This window comes from Vespa mandarinia, chromosome 4 (genome assembly GCF_050613455.1).
Source record: "Vespa mandarinia isolate Hongniang chromosome 4, ASM5061345v1, whole genome shotgun sequence".
Taxonomy (NCBI): Eukaryota; Metazoa; Arthropoda; class Insecta; order Hymenoptera; family Vespidae; genus Vespa; species Vespa mandarinia.
Genome location: NC_140813.1, coordinates 10,289,772 through 10,302,952, shown reverse-complemented (window position 1 = coordinate 10,302,952; position 13,181 = coordinate 10,289,772). Strand labels below are relative to the sequence as shown.

General features: G+C 35.2%; 1 protein-coding gene across 1 annotated transcript; it reads right to left on the bottom strand.

Annotated features, from left to right (window-relative positions):
* Positions 1-253: 253 nt before the first annotated feature.
* Positions 254-9,287, bottom strand: LOC118443018 (uncharacterized). The gene is made up of 3 exons (XM_035869418.2): positions 9,161-9,287; positions 3,016-3,182; positions 254-2,890 (listed from the first exon to the last, which is right to left on the bottom strand). Exons 1-3 carry the CDS (start codon positions 9,161-9,163, stop codon positions 526-528), a joined length of 2,535 nt encoding a protein of 844 aa, XP_035725311.2. The 5' UTR covers positions 9,164-9,287; the 3' UTR covers positions 254-525.
* Positions 9,288-13,181: the final 3,894 nt, after the last annotated feature.

Sequence of the window (13,181 nt, the reverse complement as noted above, 5' to 3'; positions counted from 1 at the left end):
CTTTCTATGCTACTAACAAGAGTCTGTTCTTTGCCACGGAGTTTTCACTCGTGATCCTATCATGTAAATAGAAATTTTCTTTGTTCGTGGGGGAGGCTCGTTATGGTAGAAGGAGACAAATACTTTTTATGGGCTACTTACCTCGGCAAAAGTACGATGTACTTATATCGCGTGTTACGATTTTAAACAAATAATTCGAGGATATTATTTTTTTGAAACAAAAAAGAAAAAGAAAGAAAAACATTTATTAGCTTTTTACAAATCATTACGCTCTATATGCTGCTTAAATTTCTTCTAAATTCTAGCATGGATGGTAACTCGACAATATTCCTATAAATTTATTTTACGCGAAGAAGAAACTTCGCTGACTGCATGATTTCTTAAATTAACGGCGATTAACATGTAATTTCCTGTTACGTATAAATGTGTAAAAATAAAAGGAAGGCAAACAAAAAAATTGTAGATAAATTTTTTTAGTTTGTTACATTTAGTTCAGACTAAATCGTACACGAATTTCAATTTTGATCATCGTTTACGAAATTCAAAGGGGATATCTGGAATCGGATAACTGTAACCTGTTGGTCTATGAGTTACCGGTGGTAGAGTAGGACTAGGTCCTATAATTCCCGTTGGGGTTTTGTACGTTGTTGTGCTAGGCGTTATGCTATAAATCGGTGTAGGATAAGGAGGTGGAGTTTTAGTAATATAGGTCGGCCTTGGGGATGATGGTGGCAAATAAGGAGAAGGCCTAGTGCCATATGTCGTGCTTTTCGTTGAAATGGACGGAGTTGGCGTCACGGTTATAATAGACGGAGTATAAATTGGCGTAGATGGCGTTGTTATCGTAGATATATGCTTAGTAGTATCCGGTGGAAGATAAGTTGCCCTTGTTGGTTTCGGCGTTGTTTTGATTGAAACGTATGGGGTTTTCGTTTCAAAGGTATGAGTTGATGTTGATTTCGTAGATATCGGTGGAAGATAGGATGAAGGTTGTGTAGTACGTATGTAAGGGGTTGTTCTGGTAGTAGAAAAAGTCGGCGGTGTTGTAAATCTTGTTGTAGATTGAGTAGTTATGATTGGACGTATCGTGGTAGTTTCTGGTGGAAGATAGGTTGGTGGTTTGTAAGTAGATCTCGTTGTTAATGGTGAAGGTGGTTTAGTGGGTGTTGGTGTAGGTTTATATGTTGTTTTAGGAGGTAGATAGGTTGGTTTAGTAGGAGACGTTGATGTTGGTTTAGTAGGAAACTTTGATGGTGTTCTAGTAGAAGGTGGTTGATATGAAGTTGGTCTAGTAGAAGGCAGCGTTGGTGGTTGATATGAAGTTGGTCTAGTAGAAGGCAGCGTTGGTGGTTGATATGAAGTTGGTCTAGTAGAAGGCAGCGTTGGTGGTTGGTATGAAGTTGGTCTAGTAGAAGGCAGTGTTGGTGGTCGATATGAAGTTGGTCTAGTAGAAGGCAGCGTTGGTGGTTGATATGAAGTTGGTCTAGTAGAAGGCAGCGTTGGTGGTTGATACGCAGTTGGTCTAGTATGTTCTGATGTTGGAGGTAAATAAATTGGCCGCGTTGGTCTAGTAGGCGGCTGGGTTGGTGGAGGGATGTAGGTCGGTTTAGTTGGAGACGGTACAGGTTGTCTCGTAGAAGGTTGTTCTGATGTAGGTGGTTTCGGTGTTTTAGTTGGCAATGGGAAAGGTATCTTTGGCGTCGATTTAGAATATCCTGGATGGAGTGTTGTTTGGTATGGTGGTCTGGATTGGGTCTGTGGTGGTTGATATGGTGGAGTCTGTGGAGGTTGGTATGGAGGTCTGGATGGCGTTTGTTGGGGTTGATATGGTGGCCTGATTGGAGTCTGTGGAGGTTGGTATGGGGGTATAGATGGTGTTTGTGGGGGTTGATATGGAGGTCTGGATGGTGTCTGTGGTGGTTGATATGGTGGTATAGATGGCGTTTGTGGGGGTTGATATGGAGGTCTGGATGGTGTCTGTGGTGGTTGATATGGTGGTCTGGATGGTGTCTGTGGTGGTTGATATGGTGGTATAGATGGCGTTTGTGGGGGTTGATATGGAGGTCTGGATGGTGTCTGTGGTGGTTGATATGGTGGTCTGGATGGTGTCTGTGGGGGTTGATATGGTGGCCTGGTTGGAGTCTGTGGAGGTTGGTATGGTGGCCTGGTTGGAGTCTGTGGAGGTTGGTATGGGGGTATAGATGGCGTTTGTGGGGGTTGATATGGAGGTCTGGATGGTGTCTGTGGTGGTTGATATGGTGGCCTGGTTGGAGTCTGGGGAGGTTGATATGGGGGTATGGATGGCGTTTGTGGAGGTTGATATGGTGGTCTCGTTGGAGTCTGTGGAGGTTGGTATGGGGGTATAGATGGCGCTTGTGGGGGTTGATATGGAGGACTAGAGGGTGTCTGTGGTGGTTGATATGGTGGTCTGGATGGTGTCTGTGGGGGTTGGTATGGGGGTATAGATGGTGTTTGTGGGGGTTGATATGGAGGTCTGGATGGTGTCTGTGGTGGTTGATATGGAGGTCTAGATGGTGTCTGTGGGGGTTGATATGGAGGTCTGGATGGTGTCTGTGGGGGTTGATATGGTGGCCTGGCTGGAGTCTGGGGAGGTTGATATGGTGGTATGGATGGCGTTTGTGGTGGTTGATATGGTCTGCTTGGTGTTTGAGGGGGTTGATATGGTGGTTTGGATGGTGTTTTTGGTGGTAGTGTGAAAGGAATCGTTGGTGTTGATTTTGGATATCCTGGATGAGATGTCGTTGGATTAATTGGTGGTGTGGTTATCACCCTCGGTGTAGTTAATTTTGTCGAAGTTGAATATGGTGGCGTTGTTGATGTAATTGGCTTATCTGGTCGATTTTGGTACGGCGTTGTCGTTGAAGTACCTCTGTTTAAAGGAAAAATTATACGTATAAAAATATCCATTGTCACGCTTATCATGTTACTTCGTGCACTTACTGAAAATTTAGATAACTTTTAAATAATGGTTTCTTTTTTATTTGATTTACTCACTTAGTAGAAGGTAAAGGGAAAGGCTTGCTCGGTGACTGATAGTGATATCCATCGAATGCTCTTTGGGGTATTGGATAATTCTCTATCGCTCGTTTATCCCTTTCAATATGCTTTGCATTGCACGTGGAAAGTGCCGCCACGAGGGTGGCGGTCCACAGCAGCTTCCACTGTGGACAAAAAAAATGAGAAATGAAACTGAATTAACCGAACTTGTTTTGATTTAAGAGATCACAATAGTTCGAACGTCATTTTTGTAGGATAATCTCATGCCCCATCTACAAGGGATATCATACATAACATTGAGGGATCCAGTGATGATCGTGAAAGGTTTGTTGATACGAAATACCGATACGATGTATACTTTTATTGATTAGTGATTCGTTAAATTACTAAAAATAGCAATTGGTGGTCATTCCTATGGTCTAGCTAATCTCTTTTTACAAATCGGTGATTTTTATTAACGAGGTGTTAAGTGAATAGTATATATATAAATTCTTACACGGAGTTGGAAATAATTTTCACATTTGTACGTCTTAAAATTATCGATTTAAATTTTAATTGATTAAAATCAGATTATTCCATCGATTGAGAGTTTGTCGAATCTTATCTTGTTCATATGCGATATCCTACAGACACGAAGCGGCGAATGATGGATTCTAGCTCGAAGAAACGTCCAGTGACCTTTAGATTGTATAATTTATATGGAAGGATCACACGCTTCTAGTAGAGAGAATATTCTTTAGGATTGGTGTCTGTTAGCAATGTGCGAAAGGTTTTTCATAGTGGTGTACAAGTGTCGGCGTGGATCTCCACGGTCTGTGAAACACGCGATACATATTATAGCAAGGCTGCATTCACCTCTCTTTGCATAGCTATTTAATGTACTTGACATGAATATTCATAATTCAAATGTTTTAAAAACGCAAACAACAATCCCTTCCATTTCCTATACTCTAAATTAATTCAAAAATTTTCTTACCGATGAAAGATTTGAGCTTTTTTTCTTTTTGTTTTTTCTTTTTTTTTTTTTATAAAATTAGATCGAAAAAATCAATCGATCGTTATGTACTTGACCGATTTATTTACAATCGGAGAAAGCGACGAGATGTTTCACGAGATAATGAGGAACCAATATGATGGCTTTTATAAGATATCTACTCCAGGACTTCATCGCTTATGGGATGTGCAAACTTTCTTGCATCATTGCACGAAGAAGCAGACGCAATCCATATCCAGCATGTTATAAGACGCAAGTCGATGAGTAGCTCCGAAGAAGTCGTACATCGTTCGTGATGTAATCTTTGAGAACACAGCCGGTCGTAAAACGGAACACGTTTTATATTCATAAAGATATGCCATTCGGTTTAGTTTAATAAATTTTTGTCGGATACATAAAAACGTAAGATAAGCGATGAAAATTGCTTAAGCTTTTGAGTCGTACGATTTCTTTTAAAATTTAATTTTTTATTATGTAAAAGTTACTATATAAAAATATCATTGGAAGGTCGACAGATCAATTTCGTTTAATTTACAACTTTCATGGAGAATAGTATGCTCGTATCGTAAATCAATGGAACTGGATACGGCGCCTTCTTTCACAGTTGAAAGATATATAGGAATGGAATACATGAGATACAAGCTAAAATAGTTTCTTGCATAATGTAAATGCGTGTTGCAGTTACGCATTACGACTTTGGTACTAATAAAGCGTAGAGACGACGAGATGAACAGGCGCGGACTAAGCGTCTCCGTTCTTACGTGCACTTTCTAATTATTTGCTGCTCTATACGCGATAATGCAAGTTATATCTATGAAAAATGAAGAGGAACGAAGATAGTGATATTGTGAAATGCATTAAAGTCCGCCTATTGAGAGATATGATTTCTATGATTAGCAAAATCGAATCGTTGGAACTTTCTACGAATCTTATCAGATTTGTTCGTTGTATCTTTGATGTTTTCGAGAAAAAAAGAAATAAAAAAAAAAATTGAAAGAAAAAATTTTTTTTATATGTTATTCTCAACTTTTAGTACGACGGAGAAAGTTCTCTTGGTGAATGTCGAAAAGAATGTCGGAATATGTTTCAACGCCACGTGATTGTTGTTTATCTCTTTCACTCATTAACAGTTATCGTTAAATCCTAGAAAAAAGAAAAAAAATATCCAGTCATACATACAATTATCGTCGATGGGTAAGACATTCGCGTTTAACATAACAAAGATCCGCCTTGTTTTATGGAACATGCAAATGGGAAAATCTATTCTCCGTTTTTATCTCGATGTCATTAAACGACAAGGACATTGCATCGCGCTAATATAGAAAATAATTGAACATTAGATTTCTACTTTCACTCTTAATAAAAAGTAAAGTATCGAAGCATTGTTTAATAATTTCTTCTATATATTCATAGAATCTCTTTAATTTTTTTTTCCTTCTTTTCTTATTATCACAAATCGAATATACTTACGTTATAAATTTATTGTTTAAGAATGAAGATGCTTTTTTGGAATTCTTCGTCGTTTTTAATAAGAAAGAAATAAAAAGAGAACAGGTTAAAAAAAATACAAAAATAAAAAGAAATAAAAAGAAATAAAAATAAATTCATGCCATCGTCTCGCCACAAGGCAGAGGTTCCAATTATGACGAAATCGAAAGTTAAGTCGGCTGATCACTGAAGTAACTGAGGAAGGAGTACGTAGGCAGAAAAATAAAAATAAAAAAAAAATAAAAAATCAGAAGAAGAAGAAAAAGAAAAAGAAAACGAAAAAGAAAGAAAAGAAGAAGAAGAAGATGATGAAAAAAAAACCAAGACAGAAAAGAAGAACGACAGGGTATTTATCATTCTTACGAAAGGCCGTGGGTCATCCTGAAATTTACTGACCAATTTGGCTTCTCTCGATTACGCAATCAAAATACCTCGCTTTTTTTTTCAATGTCTTCTCCTGTATTTATTTATTTATTTATTTTTATTTTTATCTTTTCCTTTTTCTTTTTTTTTTCTTTTTTTTTCTTTATCTTCGTCCTTTCTCAAAGTAATTCATATACGATCTTACTTGAGAATAAATTTTTTTTCTCGTCGAGTGTTCTCGTATCGTGCAACTTGCGTCAATTCAAAGATGAAAGGAAACACGTGGGCGCATGTAGAAAAGTACTATAAGATGAATCCTCCGAAATGGCTGTAGTACTACCAAAGGTAATAAACTTAGGTGATGATAGTTGCTTGTAGTACGAGGTAACGAGTAGGTGGTTATAAGACGTAACCACAGAGAAATTGAAAGTAATAATCGTTAAACGAACGACGAATTGTCATTGACCTTCGTTTACTTAACTCTTGTTCGCATTTCAAAAATACCATTTGAATAATTTGTCTTTGAATTCATAATAAACAGGTATGTAATAAGTTTCAAGAATAATTCTGTGAACAATAGTAGGTACATAAAGAATTTAAGAAAAAAAAAGAAAAAAAAAAGTAAAATAAAAAAATTCCATCAACTTGCGTCATCTTGTACCAAACTTTAATACAACGTTTAATCATGGATTTTACGGTCATACTTGCTCTTTGTTAATCATTCGTAATAAATGTCAGCTACGACGGATTAGCCGTTGGTAATAAATCGTTTCGCGAATATAAGCGCGATCCTTGAGTTAAGAGGAATAAGAAAGGGAGAAAGAAAGAAAGAAAGAAAAGTAAAAAGGAAAAGAAAAATAAAAAGAAAAAGAAAAAGAGAAAAGAGAAAAGAAAAGAAAAAGAAAATAAAAGGAACAGTTAAGAAATGGACAAGTCGAATTACATTTCTGACTCCCACGAAGAACATTTTCTCTTATACGATCGATTCAGAGGAGCGATCCATCATTCTGTCTTTATTATGTGTGTGTGTGTATGTGTATATATATATATATATATATATATATATGTATATGTATGTGTGTGTACGTGTACATATCGATCCTCTAAAGACACACAAAAAAGATCTGAAAATATTGAGTCGTGTAATTATTTGCTTACGTAAATACGTTGAAATTTCGACGACGATCTTATTGCACTTTTAATTCTATTTCAAATATTATTAATAAATATATTTTTCGATGAAAAATTGATCGTAAAATTTACAAGTATCAACGTTCTCGTAGCATGAATGAATCAAAGTAGACGAGTATTCTTCAAATAAAAATACAATGTTTTATAAACGAAAGAGAATCGAAAATAGAGTTGATCTGATCTCTCACTTTTACATAAATCAACGATTCACGTAGTTAAACTATCGCTCGGTAAGTTCGTTAAATATCGATGTATTCTAAGTGCTTAGCTTTGAAACTAACGAGCCATGATTTAATTAAATTCTCATGAGTTCAACGTACAATACGAATAACCAGTTTATACAACGATTTAATACAATTTCTGCTAACGAGACGATAGCAATTGAGTTTTCGCAATTTTTTAAATATAAAAAAGAAACTAAAAAAAATAGAATGTTATATTATATATTCGTAAAAATTTTTTTTTCGAATAATTATTATACCTATTTTAAATAGAAAAATAGTAGGAAACGGTTTAGGCGGAGAGTATCTTACGATATTTAAGATCGACTAGAATGTCACGTTACGTCACGGATCCTCACGACTTCTAATAACGCACGAGTCAACCGATTCTATAGCGTCTTTTATTCGGAACGTACAAAATTGACCTTTAACCATTTAGAAATTTCTCTATTGCGCTAGTCCGAAAATGAATAGACGTTGGATTAGATCAGACAATTCGTTGCGTGATGAATTGTTTTTTTTCTCGAGATTGCATTCACGAAAATTGCTCGGGAAGTAGTCTTTAACATGAACGAGTATGTTCTGTTTGGAAAACGGGAAATAGTTTATTAGATTATTTGTAGGAATACTTTGAGGATTCAACAAATTTTACGGACGTTGTTTCGTACTCTCTCTTTTCTCTTTTTCTCTCTCTTTCTTTCTCTCTCTCTCTCTCTCTCTCTCTCTCTCTTTCTTATTCCGCGAAATTACATAAAAGAAAAAGAAAAAAAGAAAAATGAATGTTTCTACAACGAAGATAAGACGATTAAAAATGTTTTTATAGTATTTCTTAATGTCACATGATTGAAAGGAAGAACGAAGAAAGTATGGTCGAGAGTAAACGTCTTCGTTGGAATATGAAAGATGAAAAATGTACGCACACACGCACATCCACACACATACGTATGCACGTATACATATACGACGATAATGCAAATGATATTTTCGCGCGCATTTTAAATGATGCCTCTCGATCTTTGAATCATAGTTTGAGAAATCATTTTCGAGTAGCTCGATTTGACGCATTTTATACCATATTAAGGTCTATTGTTTATATCCTCGTAAAGGCGAAAAAAGGAAGAGAAAAAAAGAAGAAAGAAAAAAATAAGAAAAAAAGAAAAATTCCATCAGATCTATCGCGAGTTAAGAAACAATGATAACCTTTAACATTTATGCGCCAACAGCTGGCTGCCGTTCGAGTCTTGCTATTAATTCCTAAGAGGTTGTGAGCACGGCCGCGCTACGTGCAAATACCAACCGCTAAACTCACCATCGGAAATATTATTTTACAAACGTATGAAAGTGCGAAAGAACGAAAGTTTCTTCTTCTTTTTCTTCCTTTTTTTTTCTTTTTTTCTTTCTGACATAAAGAATAGGAGAAAAAAATCTTTTCTCAAATGAGATGAATGTCGGTGATAATAGAGAACGAATATATATCGGATGATTGCGATTGAGCACGTGTTCGTTTGGTAGTTCAAAGAAGACACACTTTCTGACCTAAATTGTCATTTCAAAGTAATCATTTCTCAATCCTTAAAAATCCGAGAAAATTCTTTTAGAACACATAACAGTTCTAACGTAGATTTATTTTCCTCCCGAGATAATATAGATTCTCACACGAAATTTTCACGTCATTCCGAACGAGCTAATCAACAATTTTTCCACCAAAAAAAAAACAAATAAAAACAAAATAAAAAAAAAAACAAAAAAAAAGGGTTGTCCACAATCCCACACTACCGAACCCTTTCGTCACGTTTCAATACCATTACACAACCCTCGAAGATGGTATCTCCTTTCACTCTTAAAATACGTGGTCACTAATACACAAAACTCCTCGATTACTTACCATCTCACTAATTTTAGGAATGTGCTCTTGTTAACACAATCAACTGAGCGAAGAGGGCGAGTCAAAACGAACGCATGTCTCGCGGGAGCTTCGGCGTCCCGAGATAGAGTTCTGACTTCTTCGTCCCGAGCAAACGTTGAGAGCATTTATAGGATTCACCTGATTGAGTTGGTGGTGGTGATGGTGGGGGTGGAGAAGGGGAGACAGGGTTGAGGAGAAACGTTCGGTCCATGTGATTATTGCGATCCGATGTGTCCAAGAGGATGCTGTAATTCTTCTTCTTTCGTGTCGCACTTGAGTGGGAGAGAGAGAGAAAGAGAAGAAGAGAGAGAGAGAGAGAGAGAGAGAGAAAGAGAGAGAGAGAGAGAGAGAGAGAAAGAGAGAGAGATAGATAGAAAGAGAGAGAGAGTGAAAATATTCAAGTAAGTATGGGGGAGCCAATAGCACACAAGATAACAAGAAGGACCGAGAGAGAGAAAGTGAGAGTTCGCTTCGAGAGAAGAGAAGGAAAGAAGGACGATGCCAGCCAAGTTCTCTTGAAAAGGTCCATCGAGTTGTATGCGCCGACATAAGGAATCTCACGATCCATCGTTTCGGAGGATTCAAGGATAAATGCTTTTTATCGAGCATCCATGCTTCTTCATGGAAAATTTTGAGGTATGTATTCATCGTAGTAAAAAATTACAAAAAAAAAAAAATACAAAAGTACGAAAATGTAAACCGAATGTTTCTTTATTTTTCTTTTTTTTTTAATTTATTTCTTTTTTTTCTTCTTTTTTTATTTTTGTCAAATCATTTCTGAAAATAGGACCAGAATTCGTCGTCATATATACAGGGGAAGTCGGCTTTCGACTTAATATTGTAATAAATGATAATAGATTACGTTTACTCGTTAATTATATTACAGATTAGTAAAACGCGTTTTAATTACGCAAATCAAGAAGGTTTTTAAATGCATTACTAGTCATTCGAGTACGATGATACTTGTCGTGACTACTGCATTGTAATTATAATGTGTATCTTGACTGAAAATGCTTCTTGGATAACGACGGTTGCTCATTGTTAAGCGTGCGAAAAAGAATGAGAAGAAGAAGATGATGAAGGAATGATTTGGCGGAACGATATAATGGCAGAGTCCCTGTACTTGACTGTGCAATCTCTATAGATGCCGGTTATCATAGTATTTATCTACTCGCGAATTGATCGTACGTGCGATTTTTCAATTATAACTAAACGATTAATTAAGAAATAAAGGATATTTATTATTAGATATCTATTTTGAAAGTCATTCGATCATCGAACTTTTTCCAATTAATTTCGATTAAGCAATTTGAAAGAATCGTCAAGGGACGATGTATATTAGAACGAGTATGTACTATATAAAACTATTCGCAGGAAGTAGAGGTGACTGTTGATTAAGGATAAAACGGTGTTTGATGATTGAATGGATCAACAAGAACGTCGTACGAGTTCATTGACCTTATATTTCCTCATGTATCTTTTATTTGGGTTAGCATGTATGCAACGTAACAAGAACAATTTTTCTTTTTCTTTTTTTTATTTTCTCCACTGACAACGTTCATTAGTTTCTTCATCAGCACTCGAAAATTTCTTTTCAATGTATATTTTTTCTCGTTTGCTCGTAGTTTTAATCGTGCTAAATGGAATGGTAAAAGGATAATTATTAGTAGATGATGTAATTTAATTAACGTTCACCGAAGAGATGATATTTTCTCGATATACGCAATATCGACGTAACGATCCATCGAAAAAACATTAATACATTTTATACACCTTGTGTTTATTGCATATTATAAAAGATATAAATTACGAGCTACTGTATTATATTTGTATTATAACATATTATATCTGTACATTACATAATGATATGTTATATTTTTTTATAGTAACATCGAGATAAAACTGACGCTAAATAATCATTTTCTTTAACAAGGGGCAAAACTATCGATAGATTTAGAATATATATAAAAATCGATCGGATCTATTCGACATAAGATAAAAATCTCGTTGAATATATTCTTTGTCTTGATCGTACAAACAATACATAAAAGTTGATTTTATGGTGTGTACGACCTTCTAATACCGGACACGCAGACTTTGATCAAACTTGATTATTTTATTCGTGAATTCTCAAGGCCATCGTAGTCTTAGTGGCAATTATCCATGAATGAAATCCTTCTTCTCTCATAGATCTCAACTTTCTCTCTCACGTTTATTCACTTTGTGCGTGAATGAAGGGATTTACGATGTCATGTTTATCTACGTTAATACGTGTGGACGCAAATATACGTATATGTATATTATATATATATATATATATATATATATATATATATATATATATATAAAAGGTTATAATCACAATTTCTGTTTAACCTTCGATCTTTAATTACTCTGATATAAATCTTTAGTAAAGACTTCGTGTTGAACGATGATAGGGGACATCGAATGATACGACGTAACAATTCTTTCTCTCGACATTATATCATGCAAATAAAAGAGATAGAATAAAAGGAGGAGTTTAAAAATAAACTACAACTATAGGCGGAGTTACGGAAATATTATGGCAGTATATAAGTACCTTTCTCTCATCAGGATACGTCTTATTCATATTTCCCTCGTTTATATTTCATGAAATGTACATAGGATAAAGAAAGATTTCGTCTCCCACTACTTCATTATGTTCAGTATAGAGATCTTTAATTTACTATGCGATGATTATCACGGATTCACACTACTAAAGTAGGCGTTTTCAACGTGGGAGAACAGGTATTTACGCAAAGCGGAAATATTTTCGAAATCACTATATTCTTTCAACGAACTCATTCGTTCATCTATTATTAAGGCATTCGCCATTCGAATCATGCAAATTCTCGCGAGTACTGATATTTTTACGAAAAAAAAAACATTATTATGCATACGAAGTCGAAAATTAATAAAAAAAGAAAAAAATTAAAAAAATGATTAAAAAAAGAAAAGAAACGATAAATTATTTTGAGCGATTCTTTAATCAAAAAAATTCAAGGTATTTATCTCTCTCTCTCTCTCTCTCTCTCTCTCTCTTTCTCTCTTTCTCTCTTTCTCTCTCTCTCTCTCTCTCTTTCTCTCTTGCTCTTTCTCTTCCAGTTGTTGTGATCTTTATGTGATTATTTAGAAGTTAAATAAAAGAAATCATTTCGAAAGTCGATATTGATTAGTAAAAAATTTTTCGTTTGAACCAATCGTAGAAACCTTGAAGATATTTTCGGGAAAGATGGCCTTCAGGATGAATTAGATTCGATTCGATATAAAAAAGGAAGATGATGTTGGAGTCAAGGTGAACGTGTTAAGAAAATGCGATTGGATTAGGATAACTAGTAAACAAATATAGATAACTATATGAAATAAAGTATTAATGAGATGTAGAAGATATTTAACGAATAATATAATGAATGTTTCCTTATATATTACGAAACTGGCTAACGATCGAAATTATCGATTAGATCTTACAAAGTTTTCTTTAATTTAAACTTCAAGGTAAAAGATGATTGGCGTTAATAAAAATTTATTCCATGAGTTTAAAAATTTATGAAAAAATTCTTACGATAAGCCTATGAACGTATGGTAAATGCTGGAACGCTCGTTGACCTGAAAAGTTACAATCGACCTCAGTGACTCTTCTTCGAAGATACGGACACTCTCATTGGAACTCTCTTTTCCATAATTATTACGTAAGTGTGAGTCGATTACGAAACTTGACGAATATTTTATATCGTCGTTCTTACTCTTATAACTTATTCTTTTTTTTTCTCTCATTTTTTTTTTTACTTTTCTTATTCGAGCATAAGGAAAAAAAGAGCGAGCGAGCGAGTGTGTGTGAGAAAGATAAAGAGAGAGAAAGAGAGAAAGAGAGAGAAAAATACATGTACAAAGGATGATCCTTCGAGGAGAAGGATGATTTATCATGCATGATTTATTCCATGAAAGTAATACGTGTACTCTAATTTCTTTTCTCGCGTCA